This window comes from Scyliorhinus canicula, chromosome 6 (assembly GCF_902713615.1).
Source record: "Scyliorhinus canicula chromosome 6, sScyCan1.1, whole genome shotgun sequence".
In the NCBI taxonomy this organism is placed as follows: Eukaryota; Metazoa; Chordata; class Chondrichthyes; order Carcharhiniformes; family Scyliorhinidae; genus Scyliorhinus; species Scyliorhinus canicula.
Window position 1 is genome coordinate 196,752,448 of NC_052151.1, and position 24,980 is coordinate 196,777,427.

Here is a 24,980-nt window from a genome sequence, read left to right on the forward strand (position 1 = left end):
GCACCGGCTCCTGGAAAGAGCACCCTACCCAAGGTTAACACCTCCACCCTATCCCCATAACCCAGTAACCCCACCCAACACTAAGGGCAATTTATCATGGCCAATCCACCTAACCTGCACATCTTTGGACTGTGGGAGGAAACCGGAGCACCCGGAGGAAACCCACGCACACTCGGGGAGGATGTGCAGACTCCGCACAGACAGTGACCCAAGCCAGGAATCGAACCTGGGAATCTGGAGCTGTGAAGCGATTGTGCTATCCACAATGCTACCGTGCTGCCACATTCGCACTACTTTCTCACTGAAGAGGTTTCCCCTGAATTCTATTAGTGACTGATTTATTAGTACAGTAAGAAGTCTTACAACACCAGGTTAAAGTCCAACAGGTTTGTTTCAAACACGAGCTTTCGGAGCACGGCTCCTTCTTCAGGTGAATGAGGGGACTTTAACCTGGTGTTGTAAGACTTCTTACTGTGCTCACCCCAGTCCAACGCCGGCATCTCCACATCATGATTTATTAGTGACTGTGTTATATTTATTGGCCTTAGATCTGGACTCCTCCAAAAGTGGAAACATCTTGTGTGTCTAACAAAAAGCAGAAAGTGCTGGAAATACTCAGCAAGTCAAACAGCATCTGGTGGAGAGAGAAACAGAGTTAATCGACAACTCCCCAAATTTTCCCATCCCGCCCAAGTCTATACCCATCGCTGGCAGGACTGGGAAATCCCACTGACTGTTTCAGGTCGATGACCTTTCCTTAAAACGTCAAAAAACATAGAAATTTAACAGATTTTAAGCGAGTTGTGGGGGTGGGTGTGAAAGAGAACAAAAGGAAATACGTATGAAGTCATATGGGGTTCAGGGTGTACTAGCTAGATGGATAAAGAACTGGCTGGGCAACAGGAGACAGAGAGTAGTGGTGGAAGGGAGTGTCTCAAAATGGAGAAAGGTGACCAGTAGCGTTCCACAGGGATCCGTACTCGGACCACTGTTGTTTGTGATATACATAAATGATCTGGACGAAGGTATAAGTGGTCTGATTAGCAAGTTTGCAGATGATACTAAGATTGGTGCAGATAGCGAGGAGGACTGTCAGAGAATACAGCAAAATATAGATATATTGGAGAGTTGGGCAGAGAAATGGCAGATGGAGTTCAATCCAGGCAAATGTGAGGTGATGCATTTTGGAAGATCTAACTCAAGAGCAGACTATATGGTCAATGGAAGAGTCCTGGGGAAAATTGATGTACAGAGAGATCTGGGAGTTCAGGTCCATTGTACCCTGAAGGTGGCAACGCAGGTCGATAGAGTGGTCAAGAAGGCATACAGCATGCTTGCCTTCATCGGACGGGGTATTGAGTACAAGAGTTGGCAGGTTATGTTACAGTTGTATTGGACTTTGGTTCGGCCACATTTGGAATACTGCGTGCAGTTCTGGTCGGCACATTACCAGAAGGATGTGGATGCTTTAGAGAGGGTGCAGAGGAGGTTCACCAGGATGTTGCCTGGTATGGACGGTGCTAGCTATGAAGAAAGGTTGAGTAGATTAGGATTGTTTTCATTAGAAAGATGGAGGTTGAGGGGAGACCTGATTGAGGTCTACAAAATTATGAGAGGTATGGACAGGGTGGATAGCAATAAGCTTTTTCCAAGAGTGGGGGTGTCAATTACAAGGGGTCACGATTTCAAGGTGAGAGGGGGAAAATTTAAGGGAGATGTGCGTGGAAAGTTTTTTACGCAGAGGGTGGTTTTACGCCTGGGATGCTTTGCCAGCGGAGGTGGTAGAGGCGGGTACGATAGCATCATTTAAGATGCATCTAGACAGGTATATGAATGGGCGGGAACAGAGGGAAGTAGACCTTGGAAAATAGGCAACAGGTTTAGATAAGGGATCTGGATAGGCTGGGAGGGCCGAAGGGCCTGTTCCTGTGCTGTAATTTTTTTTGTTTTTGTTCTTTGTCTGATCGAGTGGAATTATAGAATTTACAATGCAGAAGGCGGCCATTCGGCCCATCAAGTCTGCTCTGCCCTTGGAAAGAGCACCGTACCCAAGCCCACACCTCCACCCTATCCCCGTAACCCAGCAACCCCACCCATCTTTATTTGGACAGTCAGGGCAAATTATTACGGCCAATCCACCTAACCTGCACATCTTTGGACGGTGGGAGGAAACCGGAGCACCCGGAGGAAACCTATGCGGACCAGGGCGAACGTGCAGATTCCGCATGGACAGTGACCCCCAAGTGGGAATCGAACCTGGGACCCTGGAGCTGTGAAGCCACTGTGCTAACCACTGTGCTATTGTGTCGCCCCCAAGGAAGAGAGGAAGTAGGGATTAAACGACAATAGGTTTAGGGGTGCAGAGCTAAAGAGAGTAAAGTAACAAAAAGAATGTGTCCAGAAAGGGTCGAATGTCAAATCAAACTCCTTTACAATCTTGAAGATTTCTACCACCTCACCCTTCAGTTTTCTCCTTTCCAGATGAAAAGGAACCTCCGTCGGTTTAATATTTTGGAAAAAAATAAGTGGAAATAACCATTGGGCTGACTTATCCCTGTGATGGAATGTTTGGAAGTGGAGGAGCGAGAAAAAAAACAAGGATCCATGAGAGCAGCTTCCCAAAACATTCCTGCCACCAGGAAGGTTTCCCATGAGTGGGTACGGACCCGGATCCGTTGTCCATAGAAGCAGGCGTGCCAATTAATCTGATAACTGACCCAATCAGGTCCAATTATGTGGACATGCCAGAACTTTGCCACTGGCAGAGGAGCCCCCACCATTTGCCAATGCCCCCACTGCAGGCTCAATGGAAGCAGTCCCCCTGTTGCAGGCCAGAGGCTCCTTGCTGCATTGATAGGGCTGCAGGCAGCACCCACAGCTCAAATGATTCACCCAGTGGGATTTCCCTTCCACATTTGAAAGGCCTGTTGGCTTCGCTTCTAATAATTTAACTTACATTGCACACCTCCATGCTGAGGCACCCTTGCCGTTGCCAATCTACGTCAGGAGCCCCCACCTCACCTTGTGGGCTGTAGAGGCTACAAGGCTGCTGGCCCGCTGTTTAGGCCGGGAGCATTGAGACTATGCCCACTGTCCTTAATAGAACAGCGAGTGAGAATATGGCCAATTGGGAAGCAACCTTTGGGAAGATTATGTTGCTGGGCCTGCTGCTGGTGAGGCGTGGGATTGGAATGCCCATTTGATCTCAATATGCCTGTAACGAAAATCATATTAAACCTGTCCATATGGTTCATAATTTAATTGGATCCGCAAATCATTCCTTAATTGGTGAACGTGATTCCATGATCTCATAGACTGAATGGGAACTGCACTGTAGCCACTACTTTCCAGTAACAGCCTCCCCGAACAGGCGCCGGAATGTGGCAACTAGGGGCTTTTCACAGTAACTTAATTTAAAGCCTACTTGTGACAATAAGCGATTTTCATTTCATTTCATTTCATTTCTGACCCCGACCAGTTCCGTTTTATATAGATTTTACATAGAATTTTCAGTGCAGAAGGAGGCCATTCGGCCCATCGAGTCTGCACCGGCTCTTGGAAAGAGCATCCTACCCCCTACCCAAGTTCAACACCTCCACCCGATCCCCATAACTCGGTAACCCCACCCAACACTAAGGGCAATTTTGGACACTAAGGGCAATTTATCATGGCCAATCCACCTAACCTGCACATCTTTGGACTGTGGGAGGAAACCGGAGCACCCAGAGGAAACCCACGCACACAGGGGGAGGATGTGCAGACTCCGCACAGACAGTGACCCAAGCCAGAATCGAACCTGGGACCCTGGAGCTGTGAAGCGATTGTGCTATCCACAATGCTACCGTGCTGCCCCCAGTCTGACTCTGGTTTGGACTCACAAAAGGAGACAAAACAAACTGAAGAAACGGAAGGAAAACAGGGTGAAATATTGTGTGTACCTTCACTTAGCACAAGTGTGTGGTTCTGATCGTAACGTTGACATTTTCTGGGGCTGATATTTATGTTCTTGCTCATCGAGAGATGCCTCGGGTTCAGAGGAGGCTCGAGTTGGCATGTCATACGTTTGATTGGAATAGGTTGAATAATTATACCCTGAACATCAATGAATGCAGTGCTTGGAGCGTTTTGTCCATTGAGGATGCACTCTGGTAAGCACTGAACTGGCTGTAATGAAGCTGATTCTTTGCCATTGGAAGGAACCGCAGGCATCGGAGCAAATAGAGTGCACTGACATACAGCAATTATCTCGCTGTCTGCAGAGGAAAAGTTAAACAACCACATTTAACTCTGGCAGGCCTTTCATCATCTTATTACCTTCCAAACAAATCCCGGTTGACATTTAATTTTCCTATCAATCAAGCAATAGATTTTGGAGGATAGATATATTCACACTGTGAGCTACATTACACCCTGTCACAGGCTAACAAGGCAATGAATTTGTCACCTCATTCCCCCTACCACCTTCCCAGCCCCTAAAGTTGCAAATGCTGTCCACCTCTGTTGATGGCCTGATTTGGTTTCAATTAGAGAAGTTGGTATTGCTCACTTTAGCTAGAGAATGGGAATTCAAGCTAACAGACCAGACGGTGCATTTATTTACCTGGATATTCCCTTCCAGTGTTCAAGCATAACCTGTCCTATCCATAATATGCTGACAGGGCGACATGAGGAAGGATGGTGGGTGGAGATTTGTGAGGTGCATAAATGTGGCATAGACCAGTTAGGCTGAAAGGCCTGGTTTGTGTGCTGTTAGATTTTACACAGATCATTACATCTACAATTAAACTGCTTAATTTTTCTATTCTGATTAAATTATTCACAGAAGCTGTAGAATCGCTACAGTGCAGTAGAAGGTCATTTGGCCAATCGAGTCTGCATTGATCATGATCAATCCACCTAACCTGCATATCTTTGCACTGTGAGAGGAAACCGGAGCACCCAGAGGAAACCCACACGGACATGGGAAGAAAGTGCAAACTCCATATAGTCACCCTGGCAAAAGAGAACCGGGAGTACTCATCAGTTAGGTTGAGGAAGTACAAGTTGCAGTCGGTGGAGGGGAGGGGCCCTTTGAGGCGCTCAAAGGAGCAGGAGGCCTTCACCAGGTGCGCTCTATCTGGCCGGTAGAAGTGCGGCTTGCGCTCTGCGCAGACTTGGGGCAGCACGGTAGCATGGTGGTTAGCATAAATGCTTCACAGCTCCAGGGTCCCAGGTCCGATTCCCGGCTGGGTCACTGTCTGTGTGGAGTCTGCACGTCCTCCCCCTGTGTACGTGGGTTTCCTCCGGGTGCTCCGGTTTCCTCCCACAGTCCAAAGATGTGCGGGTTAGGTGGATTGGCCATGATAAATTGCCCGTAGTGTCCTAAAAAGTAAGGTTAAGGGGGGGGTTGTTGGGTTACGGGTATAGGGTGGATACGTGGGTTTGAGTAGGGTGATCATTGCTCGGCACAACATTGAGGGCCGAAGGGCCTGTTCTGTGCTGTACTGTTCTATCTAACTTGGCAGTCTCTGGTTACGGTCCTGACTTCCTCAATGGAGTAGGGCAGGTTGCGGGCCTTGACAGAATGGAAGAACCGGGTGACCCCCGGGTGGCAGAGATTATAGCGGAGAGCCCGGAGTCGGTCCACTTGTGCGCTGGCACATGTACCGCGGGATAGGGCATCAGGGGGCTCATTGCGCTTCCCCGGATGATACAAGTTGTAGGTGGAGAGCTCGATCCTCTACCTCAAGATCTTGTCATTTCTGATCTTGCCTCACTGCGTATTGTTAAACATGAAGGCAACCGACCGTTGGTCAGTGAGGAGAGTGAATCTTCTGCCGGCCAGGTAATGCCTCCAATGTCGCACAGCTTCCACAATGGCTTGGGCCTCCTTTTCGACAAAGGAGAGCCGAATTTTGGAGGTATGGAGGGTGCGGGAAAAGAAAGCCACGTGTCTGCCCGCCTGTTTGAGGGTGGCGGCCAGAGTTACGTCTGCTACATCGTATTTCACCTGAAAGGGGAGGGTCTTGTCGACTGCGTGCATCGTGGCCTTGGCAATGTCCACCTTGATGTGGTTGAAGGCCTAGCGGGCCTCAGCCGTCAGGGGAAAACTGTGGACGTGATGAGTGGCCTTCTCCGCATAATTAGGGACCCACTGGGCATAATACAAGAAAAACACCAGGCATCGTTTCAGGGCCTTGGGGCAGTTGGGGGAGGGGGAGTTCCAGGAGGGGGCGCATGCGGTCGGGGTCAGGCCCTAGGACTCCATTTTCCACGACATAGCCAAGGATGGCTAAGCGGTTGGTGCGGAATACGTATTTCTCCTTATTGTAGGTGAGGTTAAGGATTTTGGAGGTTTGCGTCACGGTCCTGCTGATCGTGGCCGCAGATGGTGACAGTATCCAAGTACGGGAAGGTGGCCCGCAGTCCGTACTGGTCAACCATTCGGTCCATCTGTCGCTGGAAGACCGAGACCCCTTTGGTGACGCCGAAGGGAACTCTAAGGAAATGATTTAGCGGCCATCTGCTTCAAAGCAGTGTATTAGCGGTCCTCCGGGCGGATGGGGAGCTGGTGGTAGGCGGACTTAAAATCAACTGTGGAAAAGACTCGCTATTGCGCAATCTGATTGACCATGTCAGATGTGCATGGGAGCAGGTACGTGTTGAGCTGCGTGTATCGGTTGATGGTCTGACTGTAGTCAATGACCATCCTGTGCTTCTCCCCAGCCTTCACTACCACTACTTGAGCTCTCCAGGGGTTGTTGCTGGCCTCAATGATCCCCTCCCGCAGAAGCTGTTGGACCTCCGATTTGATAAAGGCCCTGTCCTGCGCACTGTACAGTCTGCTCCTAGTGGCAACGTCTTGCAATCCGGGTGAGGTGTGCAAACAGTGAAGGTGGATCGACCTTAAGGGTCCTGTGGCCGCAGACGGTGAGGGGGGCAGGGGTCCGCCAAATTTCAAAGTAAGACTTTGGAGGTGGCATTGAAAATCAAGACCTAGGCAACGATTCTCCGCACCACATGCCGGGGGTGGGGGGGGGGGGGAATCGCGGGAGGGCCGGGCGAATCACGACACGCCGCCTTGGCACCCCCCGCGATTCTCCCACCCTCCCAAAATGGTGTGTCGCGTTTTGCGACACGCCGCTCGGAGAATCGCCGCTTGCCGTTTTTCACGGCGACCGGCGATTCTCCGGCCCGGATGGGCTGAGTGTGAACATCGCGCAACCGGTAAGTGTGGGGCCTGTGGGGGGGCGGAGGGAGGATTGAGCACGACAGGTGTGCTCATGAGGTGTCTGGCCCGCGATCGGTGCTCACCGATCGTCGGGACGGCGTCTCTATGAGACGCACTCTTTTCCCTCCGCCGCCCCGCAAGATCAAGCTGCCATGTCTTGCCGGGCAGCGGCGGGGAAGACGGCAAACGCACATGCGCGGCTAACATCACTTAGGCGCTGCCGGTCGCGTCATTCTCGGCGCGCCGCTTTGACTCAAATGTCAAGGCCCGGCGTCCAAGATTTGCGCACCGCCGCTCCTGGGGGGGGGCAGAGAATAGGGGCGAGGAGCGGCCTCTGACGCACCCCTAGTAACAGGGCAGCGCAGAGATGGGGGAGGACGTAGAGCCTGAGGTTGCTGAACTCCACGCCCTGAACCGTGAGGGTCACGACACAGTACCCCCCCGGATTTCCACGGAATGAGATCTGGAGGCCAGGGAGATTTTCTGTGTGACGGGGAGTACCGGGAGGGAGCAGTGCCTTACCGTAGCAGGGTGGATGAAACTCTCTGTGCTCCCGGAGTCAAAGAGGCAGGTCGTCTTGTGCCCATTGATCTTTACCGTTGTCGTAGCGGTCGTGAGGTTGTGGGGCCGAGACTGATCCAGGGTGATGGAGGCGAGCTGCGGAAGATGTTGGGAGGTCCCGGGCCGATTAGCGGTGGCGGGGGTATCGGCGGGCAGCGAACGGCCCAACGAGCAGGGGTCCTGAGGCGTGGCCCAAGATGGCGGCACATGGCGGGCAGCATCAAAGACGGCGGAGCCCAAGGGCCGCACGTGGCTTGTGGTGGAGAAGATGGCGACGCCCACAGGCCGCACGTGGCTTGTGGTGGAGAAGATGGCGGCACCCCTGGATCACACGTGGGGGGTGTAGCAATGCCGGAGCTGGAATCAGCGGCGACCGACCGGGCCTGGCAAACGGAAACAAAGTGACCCTTCTTCCTGCACCTGTTGGAGGTCACGCTCTGCGACGGGCAGCGCTGCCTGGGATGTTTGCTCTGACTGCAAAAATAACATTTGGGCCCTCCGGAGTTGGCTGGCTGTCGCACGGCGCAGGCTTGCGGTGAGGCCGAGTCGGCAGCTGGTGGGGACCACGATGCCCATGAGGGTGCAGCGCAGTCGGGGGTGTAGGACTCCAGATTACAGGGGGCCACTTCTAGTGAATTCGCAAGCTGCCTAGTCTCTGCAAGATCGAGCGTACCCCCTTCCAATAATCGCTGATGTAGACTTCATGGCCGTGACGTAAGCGTCTCTGATTAATTGTTCGGTGTGTTGGACTGCTGAAAATGCCTGGCAGTCACAATTCCTACCGAGAATCTGTACAGCCCACAAGAAATCGTCCAGAGTTTCCTCCGGGAGTTGCCGTCTCATGGCCAAGAGGTGCCTGGCAAACACTTGATTCACCGGCTTAACGTAATGTCCCTTTAGTAGCGTCATCGCTTCTGTGTAGGTGAGCACATCCCGGATGAGGGGAAAAATTTCAGGGCTTACCCGTGAATAGAGGACTTGGAGCTTCTGTGGGTCCGAGAGTTCTTCAGTGGCTGCTCTGAGGTAGCCTTCGAAGCAGCCTAGCCAGTAGTCGAAGGTGGATGTGGCGTTGACTGCATGAGGGTCAGCTGCAGGCGGTCAGGCTTGATTAGGAAGTTCATCTTTTAAAATCTTGTGCCATAAATTGATGTACCGTCAATTACCACGAGACGGGAATGGTGAAACAATCGAGGCTTTATTGCACAAGATGTTGTGCCTCCTGTAGCTGGAACCTCAATGGGAGCAGCGCAGGAGAGCCAGCAGGCAGGGATTTACCATGGTACCTGTAATACATGGGCAGTACCGTAATACATGCACTGTGTTACTAGTGGTGTTTATCACATATCCCAAGAAGGAAATGTTGAAACTGATGAAAGCTTGAAGAAAGTGAATCAAAACGATAAGTAATGGAAGATTCCACATGGCTGCAGTGATGTGTCATCACACACAATGTGAAAACGTAAATCTTGAAAGTGAATGGGGTCCCTGGCCGTGCACTTAGATCCTGCATGGACCAGCTGGAAGATGTGTTTGCGGACATCTTCAACCTCTCCCTGCTCCGTTCTGAGGTCCCCATCTGCTTCAACAAGACCGTCATCATACCGGTGCCAAAGAAGGACCAGGCAATGTGCCTCAATGACTATCGTCCGATGATCTTGACGTTGATCATTTGGAAGTGAATCGAGGGGTTGGTCACGAGGATCATCAAATCCATACTCTCACAATGCCTAGATCCATTGCAATTCACATACTGCCACCACTGGTCCAGAGCAGACACCATCTCCCTGGCCCTATAGTAATCCCTGGTGCATCTCGACAACAAGGACTCCAACGTCAGACTCCTATTCATTGACTACAGCTCCGCCTTCAACACCATAATCCCAGACAAGCTCCAAAACCTAGGACTTGGCACCTCCCTCTGCAACTGGATCTTCGAGTTTCTGACTCATCTACCACAATCAGTAAGGATAAACACCACCTCCTCCACAATAGTCCTCAAAACGGGGCCCCGCAAGGCTGCATACTTAGCCTCTACTATACTCCCTATACACACGACTGTGGCAAAATTTGGTTCCAACTCCATCTACAAATTTGCTAATGACACGACCGTAGTGGGTCGGATCTCAAACAAGAATGAGTCAGAATACAGGAGGGAGAGAACATAGAACATAGAACATTACAGCGCAGTACGGGCCCTCCGGCCCTCGATGTTGCGCCGACCTGTGAAACCATCTGAAGCCAATCTGAGCTACACTATTCCATTTTCATCCATATGTCTATCCAGTGACCACTTAAATACCCTTAAAGTTGGCGAGTCTACTACTGTTGCAGGCAGGGCGTTCCACACCCCTACTACTCTCTGAGTAAAGAAACTGCCTCTGACATCTGTCCTATATCTACCACCCTTCAATTTAAAGCTATGTCTCCTCGTGTTGGTCATCACCATCCGAGGAAAAAGACTCTCACTGTCCACCCTATCTAACCCTCTGACTATCTTATATGTCTCGATTAAGTCACCTCTCAGCCTTCTCCTCTCTAACAAAAACAACCTCAATTCCCTGAGCCTTTCCTCATAAAACCTTCCCTCCATACCAGGCAACATCCTAGTAAATCTCCTCTGAACCCTTTCCAAAGCTTCCACATCCTTCCTATAATGTGGTGACCAGAACTGCACGCAGTACTCCAGGAGCGGCCGCACCAGAGTTATGTACAGCTGCAGCATGACCTCATGGCTCCGAAACTCAATCCCCCTACTGACAAAGGCTAGCACACCATATGCCTTTTTAAACAGCCCTATTAACCTGGGTGGCAACTTTCAGGGATTTATGTACCTGGATGCCGAGATCTCTCTGTTCATCTACACTACCAAGAATCTTGCCATTAGCCCAGTACTCAGCATTCCTGTTACTCCTTCCAAAGTGAACCACCTCACACATTTCCGTATTAAACTCCATCTGCCACCTCTCAGCCCAGCTCTGCAGCTTATCTATGTCCCTCTGTATCCGAAACATTCTTCAGCACTATCCACAACTCCACCGACCTTCGTGTCATCTGCAAATTTACTAACCCATCCTTCTACAAGAACCTAGTGGAGTGGTGTAACGACAGCTCTCTCTCCCTCAGTGTCAAACTAAAGAGCTGGTCATTGACTGCAGGAAGCAAAGTACTGCACTCACCCCTGTTAACATCAACGGGGCCGAGGCAGAGTTGGTCAGCAGTTTCAAATTCCTGCGTGTGCACATCACCAACAATCTGTCCTGGTCCACGCACGTGACAATAAACAAATCCAATCTAATCTCTCTTTATTTTTTTAAAATAATTTTTATTAAGATTTTCACAAAATATAAACAACAAAACAATATTAACAAAACAACCATGGTAAAAACCCAAGAACAACACCCACCCAACTACAAAAGCAACTGCAAAAACAAAGAAAAAGCAAACAACAAAAAGGAAAGAGATAACACCCGCCACATCCAACAAACCCATGTACACAGTTCTCCCTCCCACCGAACCAAACCCCTCCCCCCCCGGGTTGCTGCTGCTGCCGGCCTATTTTCCTACCGTTCTGCCAGGAAGTCCAGGAAAGGCTGCCACCGCCTAAAGAACCGCTGTACTGATCCCCTCAGGGCTAATTTCACCTTCTCCAATTTGATGAACCCTGCCATATCATTGATCCTGGCCTCCACGCTTGGGGGCCTTGCATCCTTCCACTGAAGAAGAATCCTCCGCCGGGCTACTAGGGACTCAAAGGCCAGGACACCGGCCTCTTTCGCCTCCTGCACTCCCGGCTCCACTGCAACCCCAAAAATTGCGAGTCCCCAGCCTGTCTTGACCCTGGATCCCACCACCCTCGACACCGTCCTTGCTACCCCCTTCCAAAACTCCCCCAGCGCTGGGCATGCCCAAAACATTTGAGCGTGGTTCGCTGGGCTCCCCGAGCACCTAGCACACCTGTCTTCGCCCCCGAAAAACCTACTCATCCTTGTCCCCGTCATAGAACATAGGGGCAGCACGGTAGCATAGTGGTTAGCATCAATGCTTCACAGCTCCAGGGTCCCAGGTTCGGTTCCCGGCTGGGTCACTGTCTGTGCGGAGTCTGCACGTCCTCCCCGTGTGTGCGTGGTTTCCTCCGGGTGCTCCGGTTTCCTCCCACAGTCCAAAGATGTGCGGGTTAGGTGGATTGGCCATGCTAAATTGCCCGTAGTGTCCTAAAAAGTAAGGTTAAGGGGGAGTTGTTGGGTTACGGGTATAGGGTGGATGCGTGAGTTTGAGTAGGGTGATCATTGCTCGGCACAACATCGAGGGCCAAAGGGCCTGTTCTAATTCTAACAGTACAGGCCCTTCGGCCCTCGATGTTGTGCCGAGCAATGATCACCCTACTCAAACCCACGTAACCCATATACCCGTACCCCAACAATCCCCCCATTAACCTTACACTACGGGCAATTTAGCATGGCCAATCCACCTAACCCGCACATCTTTGGACTGTGGGAGGAAACCGGAGCACCCGGAAGAAACCCACGCACACACGGGGAGGACGTGCAGACTCCGCACAGACAGTGACCCAGCCGGGAACCGAACCTGAGACCCTGGAGCTGTGAAGCATTGATGCTAACCACTATGCTACCGTGAGGCCCTATGCAGCACCTTGAACTGTATGAGGCTAAGCCTCGCACAGAAAGAGGAGGAATTCACTCTCTCCAGGGCATCCGCCCACGTCCCCTCAATCTCCTCACCCAGCTCCTCTTGCCATTTAACCTTCAGTTCCTCCACCGAGGCCTCGTCTACCTCCTGCTTTACCCGGTATATGTCCAAAATCCTCCCTCCTCCAACCCACACCCCCGAGAGCACCCTGTCCCGTACCCCACGTGGGGGCAACAAGGGGAACCCCTCCACCTGCTGCCTGGCAAACGCCCTCACCTGCATGTACCTAAACATGTTCCCCGGGGGGAACCCAAACTTCCGCTCTAACTCCCCCAAGCTCGCGAACCTCCCCTCCACAAACAGGTCCCTCAACCACCTATCCCCTACCCTGTGCCAGCCCAGAAATCCGCCATCAATGCTCCCTGGAACAAACCGATGGTTCCCCCGTATTGGGGCCTCCATCGAGCCCCCCACTCCTCCCCTATGCCGTCTCCATTTCCCCCAAATTTTGAGGGTAGCCATCACCACCGGGCTCGTGGTATACCTCGTTGGAGAGAGCGGCAACGGCGCCGTTACCAGCGCCTCCAGGCTCGTGCCCACACAAGACGCCACCTCCATCCTCTCCCATGCTGCCCTTCCCCGTCCATTACCCACATACGCACCATCGCTGCGTTGGTAGCCGAATAGTACCCACAGAGGTTGGGCAGCGCCAGCCCCCCCCCCCCCCCCTCCCCCTATCCCTGCTCCGTTCCAAGAACACTCTTCTCACACTCGGAGTCCCATGCGCCCACACAAATCCCGTAATACTCCTGTTGACCCTCCTAAAAAAGGCCTTCGGGATAAGGATGGGGAGGCACTGGAACAGGAACAAAAACCTCAGGAGCACCGTCATCTTAACGGACTGCACCCTCCCCGCCAGTGACAGCGGTAACATATCCCACCTTTTGAACTCCTCTTCCATCTGCTCCACCAACCTTGTGAGGTTGAGCTTGTGCAGGGCCCCCCAGCTCCCAGCCACCTTGACTCCTAGGTACCTGAAGCTCTTCCTTGCCTGCTTCAGTGGGAGCCTACCATCCCCCTCCTCCTGATCCCCCAGGTGCACCACGAACAACTCGCTCTTGCCCAGGTTCAGCTTATACCCAGAGATGCCCCCAAATTCACTAAGAATCCTCATCACCTCCGGCATCCCCCCCACCGGGTCCGCCACATACAGCAACAGGTCGTCCGCATAAAGTGACACTCGATGCTCCTCCCCACCCCACACCAGGCCCCTCCAGTTCCCTGACACCCTCAACGCTATGGCCAGGGGCTCAATTGCCAATGCAAAGATCAAGGGGGACAGGGGACACCCCTGTCTCGTCCCCTGGTACAACCAAAAGTACTCCGACCTCCTCCTATTCGTGGCTACACTCGCCATCGGGGCCTCATAGAGCAACCTCACCCAACGGACAAACCCCTCCCCAAACCCAAACCTTTCCAACACCTCCCACAGATACCCCCACTCAACCCTATCAAAGGCCTTCTCCGCATCTAGTGCCACCACTATCTCCGCCTCCCCTTCCACAGCCGTGAAATAAGAGGAGCCTTCGTACATTTGTATTCAACTGCGTTCCCTTCACAAATCCCGTCTGGTCCTCGTGAATGACCCCGGGCACGCAATCCTCTATTCTTGTGGCTAAGATCTTTGCCAGCAGCTTGGCATCTACATTTAGCAGCGAGATCGGCCTATATGACCCTCACTGCAGAGGGTCCTTGTCCCGCTTCAGGATCAAGGAAATCAGCGCCCGTGACATAGTTGGGGGCAAAGCCCCCCCCCCCCCCCCCCCTTGCCTCGTTAAAGGTCCGGACCAACAGGGGGCCCAACAGGTCCGCATACCTTTTATAAAATTTGTCCGGAAACCCATCCGGCCCCGGCGCCTTCCCCGACTGCATGCTCCCTATCCCTTTAACCAGCTCCTCCAGCTCAATCGGCGCCCCCAGTCCCTCCACCTGCCCCTCCTCCACCCTCGGAAATCGCAGCTTGTCCAAGGAGCGCCCCATTCCACCCCCCTCCACCGGGGGTTCAGACCGCTACAGTTCCCCATAAAAGTCCCTGAAGACCCCATTAACGTCTACCCCCCTCCGCACCACCTTTCCAGCTCTATCCCTCACTCCCCCAATCTCCCTGGCCGCGTCTCGCTTCCGGAGCTGGTGCGCCAGCATCCTGCTCGCCTTCTCCCCGTATTCATACACCGCCCCCTGTGCTTTCCTCCACTGAGCTTCCGCCTTTCTGGTACTCAATAGGTCGAACCTGGCCTGAAGGCTACGCCTCTCCCCCAGCAATCCCTCCTCCAGAGCCTCCGCATATCTCCTATCCACCCTCACCATCTCCCCCACCAACCTCTCCCTCTCCCTCTGCTCCCCCCTCTCCCTATGGGTTCGGATGGAAATCAACTCCCCTCTAATCACCGCCTTCAATGCCTCCCAGACCGTCCCCACTCGGACCTCCCCATTATCGTTGGCCTCAAGGTACCTCTCAATACACCCCCGAACCCTCCCGGCCACCTCCTCATCTGCCAGCAGCCCCACCTCCAAGCGCCAGAGCGGACGTTGGTCCCTCTCCTCCCCCAGCCCGAGGTCCACCCAGTGCGGGGCATGATCCAAAATGGTAATGACAGAGTATTCAACATCCTCCACCCTCGAAACCAGCCCCCTGTTCAGGACAAAAAAATCAATCCTCGACTAGGCCTTCTGCACGTGGGAGAAAAACGAGTACTCCCTGGCCCTTGGCCTCGCAAACCTCCAGGGATCCACCCCTCCCATCTGATCCATAAATCCCCTCAACACCTTAGCCGCCACTGGCCTCCTACCCGTCCGGGACTTGGATCGATCCAATGGGGGATCCAGCACCGTGTTGAAGTCCCCCCCCCCAATGATCAGGCCCCCCACCTCCAGGCCCGGAATGCGGCCCAACATGCGCCGCATAAACCTCGCATCGTCCCAATTTGGGGCGTAAACATTCACCAACACCACCCGCTCCCCTGCAGCTTACCACGCACCATCACATACCTCCCGCCACTGTCAGCCACCACATTTAACGCCTCAAACGACACCCTCTATTCCACCAGGATTGCCACCCCCCAATTCTTCTCATCCAGCCCTGAATGAAATACTTGGCCCACCCATCCTTTCCTCAGCCGAACCTGTCCGTCACTTTCAGGTGTGTCTCTTGGAGCATGGCCACATCCGCCTTCAGCCCCTTCAAGTGCGCAAACACCCGGGCCCGTTTGACCGGCCCATTCAGCCCCCTCACATTCCAGGTTATCAGCCAGATCAGAGGGCTCCCTGCCACCCTCCCCTGCTGATTAGCCATAACCCATCCCCTGCCCACCACTGGCCAGCGTCCCCCACTCGGCCAGTTCCCCACGGCGGAAACTCCCCCCCCCCAGCACCCCCTGCATCCTCCAGCTCCTTCCTAGCCATTTCAGCAGCAACCTGGTACCCCCCCCCCCCGCTCACCCCCCCCAGGCTAGGACCCCTCCTAGCCGCGCCCCTCCCTTCATACCACTCCCGTGAGCCAGCTAACTTCTGCTGACCCCGGCGACTGCCGCCATACCTCCGATTCCTCCCCACGTGTGACTACTCCTCCTCCTTCGTGCCCATCAGCCGGTTGAACCCGGCCGTCCGCTTAGCCACCTCCGCACTCCAGTCCTGGAAGATCCGCACCTCCGTGTTCTCCCATTTGCTGCTCCGCTCCTTCTTGGCCCACCGGAGCACGCACTCACGATCAACGAATCGGTGAAACCGCACCAACACCGCCCGCGGCGGCTCGTTCTGCTTGGGTCTCCTAGCCAGAATTCTGTGGGCCCCCTCCAACTCCAGGGGCCCCTGGAAGGACCCAGCTCCCATCAACGAGTTCAGCGTAACGACCACATAGGCTGCCATGTCCAACCCCTCCAGCCCCTCCGTGAGGCCCAGGATCCGCAAATTCTTCCGCCTCGACCGGTTGTCCAGCTCCTCGAACCGCTCCTGCCACCTTTTATGGAGCGCCTCGTGCATCTCCACCTTCCCTGCGACGGCCACGGCCTCATCCTCCCTTTCGGAGGCCTGCTGCTGCAGCTCCCGGACCGCGGCCCCCTGGGCTGTCTGAGTCTCCATCAGCTCTCTGGTAGTAGCCTTCAGCGACTACAGCAGCTCCACCTTAAGCTCCTGGAAGCAGCGCAGCAGAGTCTCCTGCTGCTCCTGCGCCCACTGCCTCAGCTCCTCGAGGGCTCCGCCGGCCGCCATTTTGTTTCTCTTCCCCCGCTTTTCCAGGGGCACTTCCACTGTTTTTCTTCTTACCCCACTCCTGGTCCGGACCAAAGGACCTTAGGGATCTACTCCAGACCCCTTCCCACGTCGGGATTCGTTGACGAAGTTCCGTTGGGGGCCCTGAAAAGAGCCCCAAAATCCGTTATTAGCGGGAGCTGTCGAACATGCGGCTTAGCTCCGCATTGCCGCCACCGGAGGTCAACTCTAATCTCTCTTCAAACATACATACAGCTAATGCACATTTTAAACATGAAACAGATCCGCACTGTTAAATGTGCTGCAAGTACCCATCAGAATACACTGCTTGAGCTTGGAGCTTCACGCTCCAGGTTCATCCTGAGGGCTGGTTCACTTCTCTTGGTTCCTTCAGCAGATGAAAGGTCGACACAATCTGGTCCTGAGCACAAGAGCTCCACAATTCTGAAGCCTCCGGTAGGCATCTTGACAAATATATGGATAAGATTTGTATAGAGGGATAAGGCACAAGGAAGTGCTGAGGGTTTTGGCCAAGGTTGGTATCATCACCTGTACGGGCTTGGAGGGCCGAAGGGCCTGTTCCTGTGCTGTATTGTTCTTGGCTTGCCTTGCATGAAGAGAAACCGTTTCCTCTGGGAACAAGTGAGCATAATCTTAAAATTAGAACTAGAAAGCAGAAAGGGGACTGGAAACCTGGAATGTCCACCCCCCAAAAGCTGTTGAGGCTGGAATAGGGTGGGGTGGATCAATAAAAAATTTCAAATCTGAGGTTGATAGACTTTTGTGATGCAAGGGTATTCAGGGTTGCGCAATTAATTGAAGCAGATGGAGTTAAGATACAGATAATTTATGATCTCATTGAATGGTGGAACAGGCTCACGGACTGAATAGCCTGTTCCTTGCTCAAATGTGAATTCATGGTAATTGGTGAGTTGGTTTGCATTGTCAATACTTAGACCTGCATTATTCACTGTAATTTCAATGCATTTCTAAATATTGCATACTAATAGTTTTCTTCAACTTTTTATTTTTAATACTATGGGGTATTATTGCTGGAGACGAAACACTTTGCCATCTCAAGTACATTGTTAACTACTAGGTCAGCTGCAGCACAATCAGAGACAGAGGGCGGGAACGACTGGCTGCATGGTGCTCAAGCAGGAACGCAGCCAGTAGATGCCTTGTGAAGCCTCCAGATCTCGGGAGACATCGGGTTCAGGAACCCACCCATATTGGGCATGACCAAGCTGCACTCATTCAGTCGGGTTTAAACCGACTTCAGCGAGCTCATCTGGGATCTACCAGCCTCCCAGAATCTACGGCCTCCCCAGGGAGGCACAAGACGGGCACTGTTCAGTACTGGTCCACACAAACATGTCTCCCAGGCCATCGAAGGCTCCTGGATGGTCAGGGACAGTGCAGACCTCCCTCTGGAATGCAGGCACCTTGGCACTGCTACCCTGGCATTGCCAAGATGTCCAGGTGTTACTGCCAAGCTGGCAGGAGCACTGCCAGGGTGCCCAGGTGGCACTGCCAAATGTCAGGGCCTGAGGAGGGGGGGGGGGGGGCATGCCCATGAAAAGAGTGTGGAGGGGCTTATGAAGGGTGAGGGAGGGTTTCAGCACAGCAGGGGCCTCTGGAAGGTTGGGGAGAGGGGCTTCAGGGAACCCATTGCGAGGTGTTCTCACTTGGAGGGGGTAATGCCCATGTGTGTGGTGGACGACATTGCTCATGGATGGGTGGTATAGGGGACCCCCAAGCTGACAGTGGAGTAGCTCAGAGGAGCCCGTCTGGCCAGCGAGTTCAGCTCCCCAGTGATGAAAATAAGGATTTTTTTGGCCACACCTGCTGCAAGAATCGTCATGGACAGGACCATTTAAAGGTCCGTTGACCTCGGGCGGTAATTTATGGTGCCAGAGTGGGCGCGGCAGAAGGAACCCGCCCTACATTTGGGCTAAACCAGTGAGAAACTCCCCAGGGCCCAAAAGATTTACCGAAAACGCTGGCAAACTCCCTGACATAGCCAGTGGGAAACTCCCAGCAAAACAGGCCACAAATGACACTTAGAAACTTTTCCGTTAGATTGCACCCCGACTCTCAACACACTGTTCCAGTAATGGACCTCAACCTCAAGCTCAGATGCTACAGCACCAATGCCGCATGCTTCCATTTCCTACATAAGAAATCCTGTAGTCGGAGTGAGATGGTTGTTAGAGCTAATTAGTGGTAAATTAGAGGAAGTTCTAGGCCCATTAAGAATGAAATGGCGGTTCCCTCATTCCGTCTGTAACCAGCAGATATAGGAGATCGATGTGGCTAAGTTGACCTGCAGCAAGACACTGCAGTTGAATGGCCAGTGTGCTAATTGGCGGAATATACAGTTTATTTTTACCAGAAGGATTGCCATACATTGATATTGCTGCTAAAGTTACATAGCTGTTGTACTGGGGCTGATCATATACATTAAGTAACCACAGTAAGAAGTCTGACAACACCAGGTTAAAGTCCAACAGGTTTGTTTCAAACACGAGCTTTCGGAGCACTGCTCCTTCCTCAGGTGAATGAAGAGATATGTTCCAGAAACATTTATATAGACATCTCCACATCATTAAGTAACCAAATACAGTTAGTGACTTTTCTATGAACTTGATGTGTTGGTTTTTGCCATTCGAGGGGGATTCCCGCTGTTCTCTGGCAACGGGATTCTCTGGTCCCGACGGCAGGTCACCCCCCTGCGCGGTGTGGGAATGCCCATTGATGGCGTTGGGGGCATAGAATCCCACCGCCAGCAAACAACACCCCCTCAGACTGGGGGGGGGGGGGGGGGGGGGGGTGCAGAGAATCCTGCCCTCGGTTCCCAGATGATGTTAATAATCATTGATCAAAGATCTGACTACTTCCAGTTTATTATTATCATGCTGCCTTGAACAAGACAAGGTTCCAGATTGAGCTGGTTCTTGTACACATCATATGAGACTCTAATGTAGCTGTGAAATTTAGCTTCCGGAACACTTACACATATCACTAGTTCTTAGTTCAGGAGTGTGTAGCAATTTAAAGGTAGTCATATATAATACAGGGCAGCACGGTAGCAGTGGGCAGCACGGTAGCATGGTGGTTAGCATAAATGCTTCACAGCTCCAGGGTCCCAGGTTCGATTCCTGGCTGGGTCACTGTCTGTGCGGAGTCTTCACGTCCTCCCCGTGTGTGCGTGGGTTTCCTCCGGGTGCTCCGGTTTCCTCCCACAGTCCAAAGATGTGCGGGTTAGGTGGATTGGCCATGCTAAATTGCCCGTAGTGTCCTAAAATGTAAGGTTAAGGGGGGGGTTGTTGGGTTACGGGTATAGGGTGGATACGTGGGTTTGAGTAGGGTGATCATTGCTCGGCACAACATCGAGGGCCGAAGGGCCTGTTCTGTGCTGTACTGTTCTATGTTCTATGTACAACAATATATGACAGAGTAGAGGGTGGCACGGTAGCACAGTGGTTAGCACTGTTGCTTCACAGCGCGAGGGTCCCAGCTTCAATTCTCGGTTTTAGTTGCTGTCTGTGCGGAGCCTGCACGTTCTCCGTGTCTGCGAGGGTTTCCTCCGGGTGCTCCGGTTTCCTCCCACAAGTCCCAAAAGACGTACTGTTAGGTAATTTGGACATTCTGAATTCTCCCTCCGTGTACCCGAACAGGCACCGGAATGACTAGGGGCTTTTCACAGTAAGTTCATTGCAGTGTAAATGTAAGCCTACCTGTGACAATAATAAATATTATTATTTGGAAAATTGTACCCTATAACTTCCTATATTAAGACTTACACAGATGTCATGCCTTGTCACTCTGAAAATTCCGGAACCGCTTTGCAGTCAGCCACTTTTGGAGCAATCTGGCTACTTACATCTTAAAACATGAGGGCTAATGTTTAGCTTCAGCACCTGAATAATACAGAAAGTTATTTTCTTTAAAAGTCCTCACAAACTAATTACATTTCTAGGCGCAGAAGAAAATTTTGGAAGCCGATTCCTTCACCTGTTTCTCCTTGATGGAAAACCTACAGTAAAACTTGGGTGTGGAAGGACCCAGGAGGCACTGATGGTATCTGCCAACCAAAGAATCAATGTTGACCAGCTGACTTCAGTCACAGTGCGGTAAGTCATTTTTGTCCTGAACTGTGTTCGGAAAGTGGAATTCGCTACCACATGAATTGCCTGGGGCAAATAACTGAGATGCGTTTAAAGAGAACCTAAGCACAAGGGACAAAAGAATCGATTGATTTTTTTTTTGTAAGTCAGGAAGATATTTCCTTCACCTACATGTGCTTATCTAGCTTCCTCTTGAAGGATGGTTTATTTTATCCAAGCCTTAGAAAGGGGCAGTTGATATAATGGCATCCTGTGGGCTTCAGTCATCAAGCATGAAAATGTAATTTGAATACATAGAAGAAAAAGATATGAGGAGAAGAATATTAAACCTATCTGATACAGATTTATTTTTATTTGTTCATGGGACATGGTGACATTGACTGGGCCAGCACTGATTGCTGTCCATAATTCCCCTCAAACTGGGTGGCTTGCCAGTCCATTTCTGAAAACAGTTAATTTGAGGATGAGGGATAAATATTGAATATTGGCCAGATGAGTTCTTCTTTGGAATACAGATATGGTAGCATATTTGTATCCTACAGGACTAGTGATGTGAGATTACTGATTCAGAGAAATAAGTTCAAAGTCCACCACAACAGCTGTGGAATTTTAATCCAGTTTATTCAATAAATCTGGAATAAAAACCGAGCAATCATGATGACCATGAAACAACCAGATTGTTGTGAACACCTATCTGGTTCACTAGAGTCTTTTCCCCACTTTTGCCAACTGGCTGCCCTTCGCGACCCACGCCGGCCGATCTTTGCAACACATGCCATATTTGCTTACTATCAATGTGAAAGGGGAGCTGTTTGATCCTCACAATCTCACTTAATTTAGGTTCAAGGAGGAGAGAGCAATTCACACATCAGGAGCAGGTTTCAGCCAGTTCCTTTGTGCCGTCTTCATCTTTATGAAAACGGAAAACCAACTGTCATGAAGGGCAATAGCAACAAAATGCTCGTTTTACACAGCACTGGAAACCCCTGGGAGATGCTCTTGCCAGCAGCTAGAAAATGGAGGCAACTCTGCTCCGTGATTTAGTGCTAATAGCGCATACAGAAGACCATTAGACTACAGGACAGAGTAGAATTAGGCCACTCGACCCATCGAGACTGCCCCGCCATTCAATCATGGCTGATATTTTTCTCATCCCCATTCTCCTGCCGTCTCCCCATAACCCCATCCCCTTATTAACCCCTGATCCCCTATTAATCAAGAACCTATCTATCTCTGTCTTAAAGATACTCAGTAATTTGGCCTCTATCGGCCACAGATTCACCACCCTCTGGCTGAAGAAATTCCTCTTCATCTCTGTTTTAAAGGATCGTCCCTTCAGTCTGAGGCTGTGTCCTCGGCTTCTAGTTTTTCCTACAAGTGGAAACATCCTCTCCACGTCCACTCTATCCAAACCTCACAGTATCCTGTAAGTTTTAATAAGGTCCCACCCCTCATCCATCTAAACTCCAACGAGTTCAGACCCAGAGTCCTCAACCATTCCTCATATGACAAGTTCTTCATTCTAGGGATCATGAACCTCCTCTGGACCCTTTCCAAGGCCAGCACATCGTTCTTTAGAAATGGGGCCCAAAACTGCTCACAATATTCCGAATGGGTTCTGACCAGAGACTTATACAGCCTCAGAAGTACATCCCTGCTCTTGGATTCTAGCCTTCTTGACATGAATGCTAACATTACATTTGCCTTCTGAACTGCCGACTGAACCTGCAAGTTAATCTTAAGCAAGCGCCTTGAGACAAAATGAAAGCCCTGACAGGCAACAAGGTTGAATAAAGTTTGACAAAAATCAAGGACAAGCAAACTAGAAGTTCGGTGCCACAGATATTTTGCCAACGTGTTCTGCATTCACCATTGAATTGGGAACATTTCTTCACAGGCTCCAAGCTTTGACCCAAAGGCACTGCTGAGATTTGAACTCAGGATCTCTTGTTTACTAGACAGGCACTTTAACCATCTAAGCCACAGCACCAACCTTGATTGTGGGCTTGCAAGTTTAGAACAGATTTCACTTATTTTGATTAAACACCAGTATTGTTGATTTCTTATGCTGACTTTGAGAGTGCAAATTAAAATATTCATTTGCAATGGGCTTTTGAAAGTGTAAAAATTGCAGTAATTTCTGAAAGTTATTAATGTATAGCAGTCCTGCAGGGAAGAAGTAAACAAACAGGAAATATTTTACGAATATTGAAGTGATTAAACATGACCAGAAAACTATAGTGGTATAATGCAGGAAAGACCAGGAGCGAGTTTTTACATTAACATTACATTTTTACATTACATTAGAAAATCTAGCAAAACTTCTTGATGGCTGTTGCAATTTGGAAAACCCAACATTGTCACGATTCTTCCACTTTTCATAAATCATCCTTCATTTTCTATTCTTTTTTCCTACTGTTCATTGGGGAGCAAGCGCCTTGAGACAAAATGAAAGCCCTGACAGGGACTTGAACCCTGGGCCCTCAGATTAAAAGTCTGATGCTCTACCGACTGAGCTACCAGGGCCCATTCTTAAAAGGTTTGACAAAAATCAAGGTAAAGCAAACTAGATGTTCGGTGCCACAGATATTTTGCCAATGTGTTCTGCATTCACCATTGAATTGGGAACATTTCTTCACAGGCTCCAAGCTTTGACCCAAAGGCACTGCTGAGATTTGAACTCAGGATCTCCTGTTTACTAGACAGGCGCTTTAACCATCTAAGCCACAGCACCAACCTTAATTGTGGGCTTGCAAGTTTAGAACAGATTTCAATTATTTTGATTAAACACCAGTATTGTTGATTTCTTATGCTGACTTTGAGAGTGCAAATTAAAATATTCATCTGCAATGGGCTTTTGAAAGTGTAAAAATTGCAGTAATTTCTGAAAGTTATTAATGTATAGCAATCCTGCAGGGAAGAAGTAAACAAACAGGAAATATTTTACGAATATTGAAGTGATTAAACATGACCAGAAAACTATAGTGGTATAATGCAGGACAAGACCAGGAGCGAGTTTTTACATTAACCGAAAATCTAGCAAAACTTCTTGATGGCTGTTGCAATTTGGAAAACCCAACATTGTCACGATTCTTCCACTTTTCATAAATCATCCTGCATTTTCTATTCTTTTTTCCTACTGTTCATTGGGGATCAAGCGCCTTGAGACAAAATGAAAGCCCTGACAGGGACTTGAACCCTGGGCCCTCAGATTAAAAGTCTGATGCTCTACCGACTGAGCTACCAGGGCCCATTCAGAAAATTCCTCATTGCTCACTTCAAACTCTCATATTGTACCTTTTGAATTTTCTTCATTGGTAATTCAGCCTCTCCTGCTCATTTTCCTCACAAGCAGAGCGGCAGCCTTCCTTTGGCTCCCTTTCTCAAATTCTTCAGCTTGTACTTGCTTTTTACCAGTGACTTGTGATGTGACAACTGTTGTTACCCAGGGACCTGCACTGGTACTTCGAGAAATTGAAGATTACATTTAGTTTGGTGAGAGATGAGTGGGAAGCTCCAGAGACACAGATTCTCTTTTTAGAGATAGAATAAAGGGTGTCATCTGATGTTTGTTGTGGCAGAGCGTGAACGCATGTAAACCCATCTAGTAAAGGAGCAAATTATGCAAATTGCAAAGTTTCAGGGTGTAAAAGTGTGTCTGCACCACATCTTCATGGAAAACGCCCCATCATTTATCCCGCCCGATTCGTTCTTGCTAACATGCAGCAACATAAATCGTTCAATATAAAAGCAAATTACTGTGGATGTGAAATCTGAAAAAAAAACAGGAAATGATGGAAAATATCAGTGGGTCTGGCAGCATCTGTGAAGAGAGAACCGAGCTAATATTTCGAGGCTGGGTCACTCTTCATCAGAGTAAAGCATTTAATCATTCAAACGTTGCTCACAGATATCGCTGAGAAACAGTCAAAATGTTCCTTCTGGAATTCCTCAGGTAAATCCTGTCATGCATTTAAAGGAAAATACTGCGGAAGCTGCGACTCTGCGTGAGAAACTAAAAATGATAGGATTGAGGGTCAGAAAATGAGGGGATATCTTTGGAGCCAGACACAGTGTTAATGTTTCAAATCCGTGGGATCTTTACTCAGAGCTGAGGCGAGGAGTACATGCAATGGAGTAGGTGAGGAAAATGGAAGTTGCATGAA

General features: G+C 50.6%; 1 protein-coding gene and 4 non-coding genes across 22 annotated transcripts in view; 1 reads left to right on the forward strand and 4 right to left on the reverse strand.

The window, feature by feature from the left end:
* Window positions 1-24,980, forward strand: part of eys (eyes shut homolog) — a 3,376,609-nt gene that overhangs the window by 2,885,921 nt on the left and 465,708 nt on the right. For all 18 annotated transcript variants that reach the window (XM_038800705.1, XM_038800706.1, XM_038800712.1 and 15 more), the window contains one exon: window positions 20,667-20,820. In XM_038800705.1, the coding sequence (XP_038656633.1) occupies window positions 20,667-20,820 (154 nt within the window). The remainder of the gene's footprint in view (window positions 1-20,666; window positions 20,821-24,980) is intronic.
* On the reverse strand, window positions 22,731-22,804 carry trnat-agu. The gene has a single exon. It is a non-coding gene; the product is annotated as a tRNA-Thr (tRNA).
* On the reverse strand, window positions 23,268-23,340 carry trnak-uuu. Its single transcript has one exon. It is a non-coding gene; the product is annotated as a tRNA-Lys (tRNA).
* On the reverse strand, window positions 23,475-23,548 carry trnat-agu. The gene has a single exon. It is a non-coding gene; the product is annotated as a tRNA-Thr (tRNA).
* trnak-uuu lies at window positions 23,992-24,064 on the reverse strand. Its single transcript has one exon. It is a non-coding gene; the product is annotated as a tRNA-Lys (tRNA).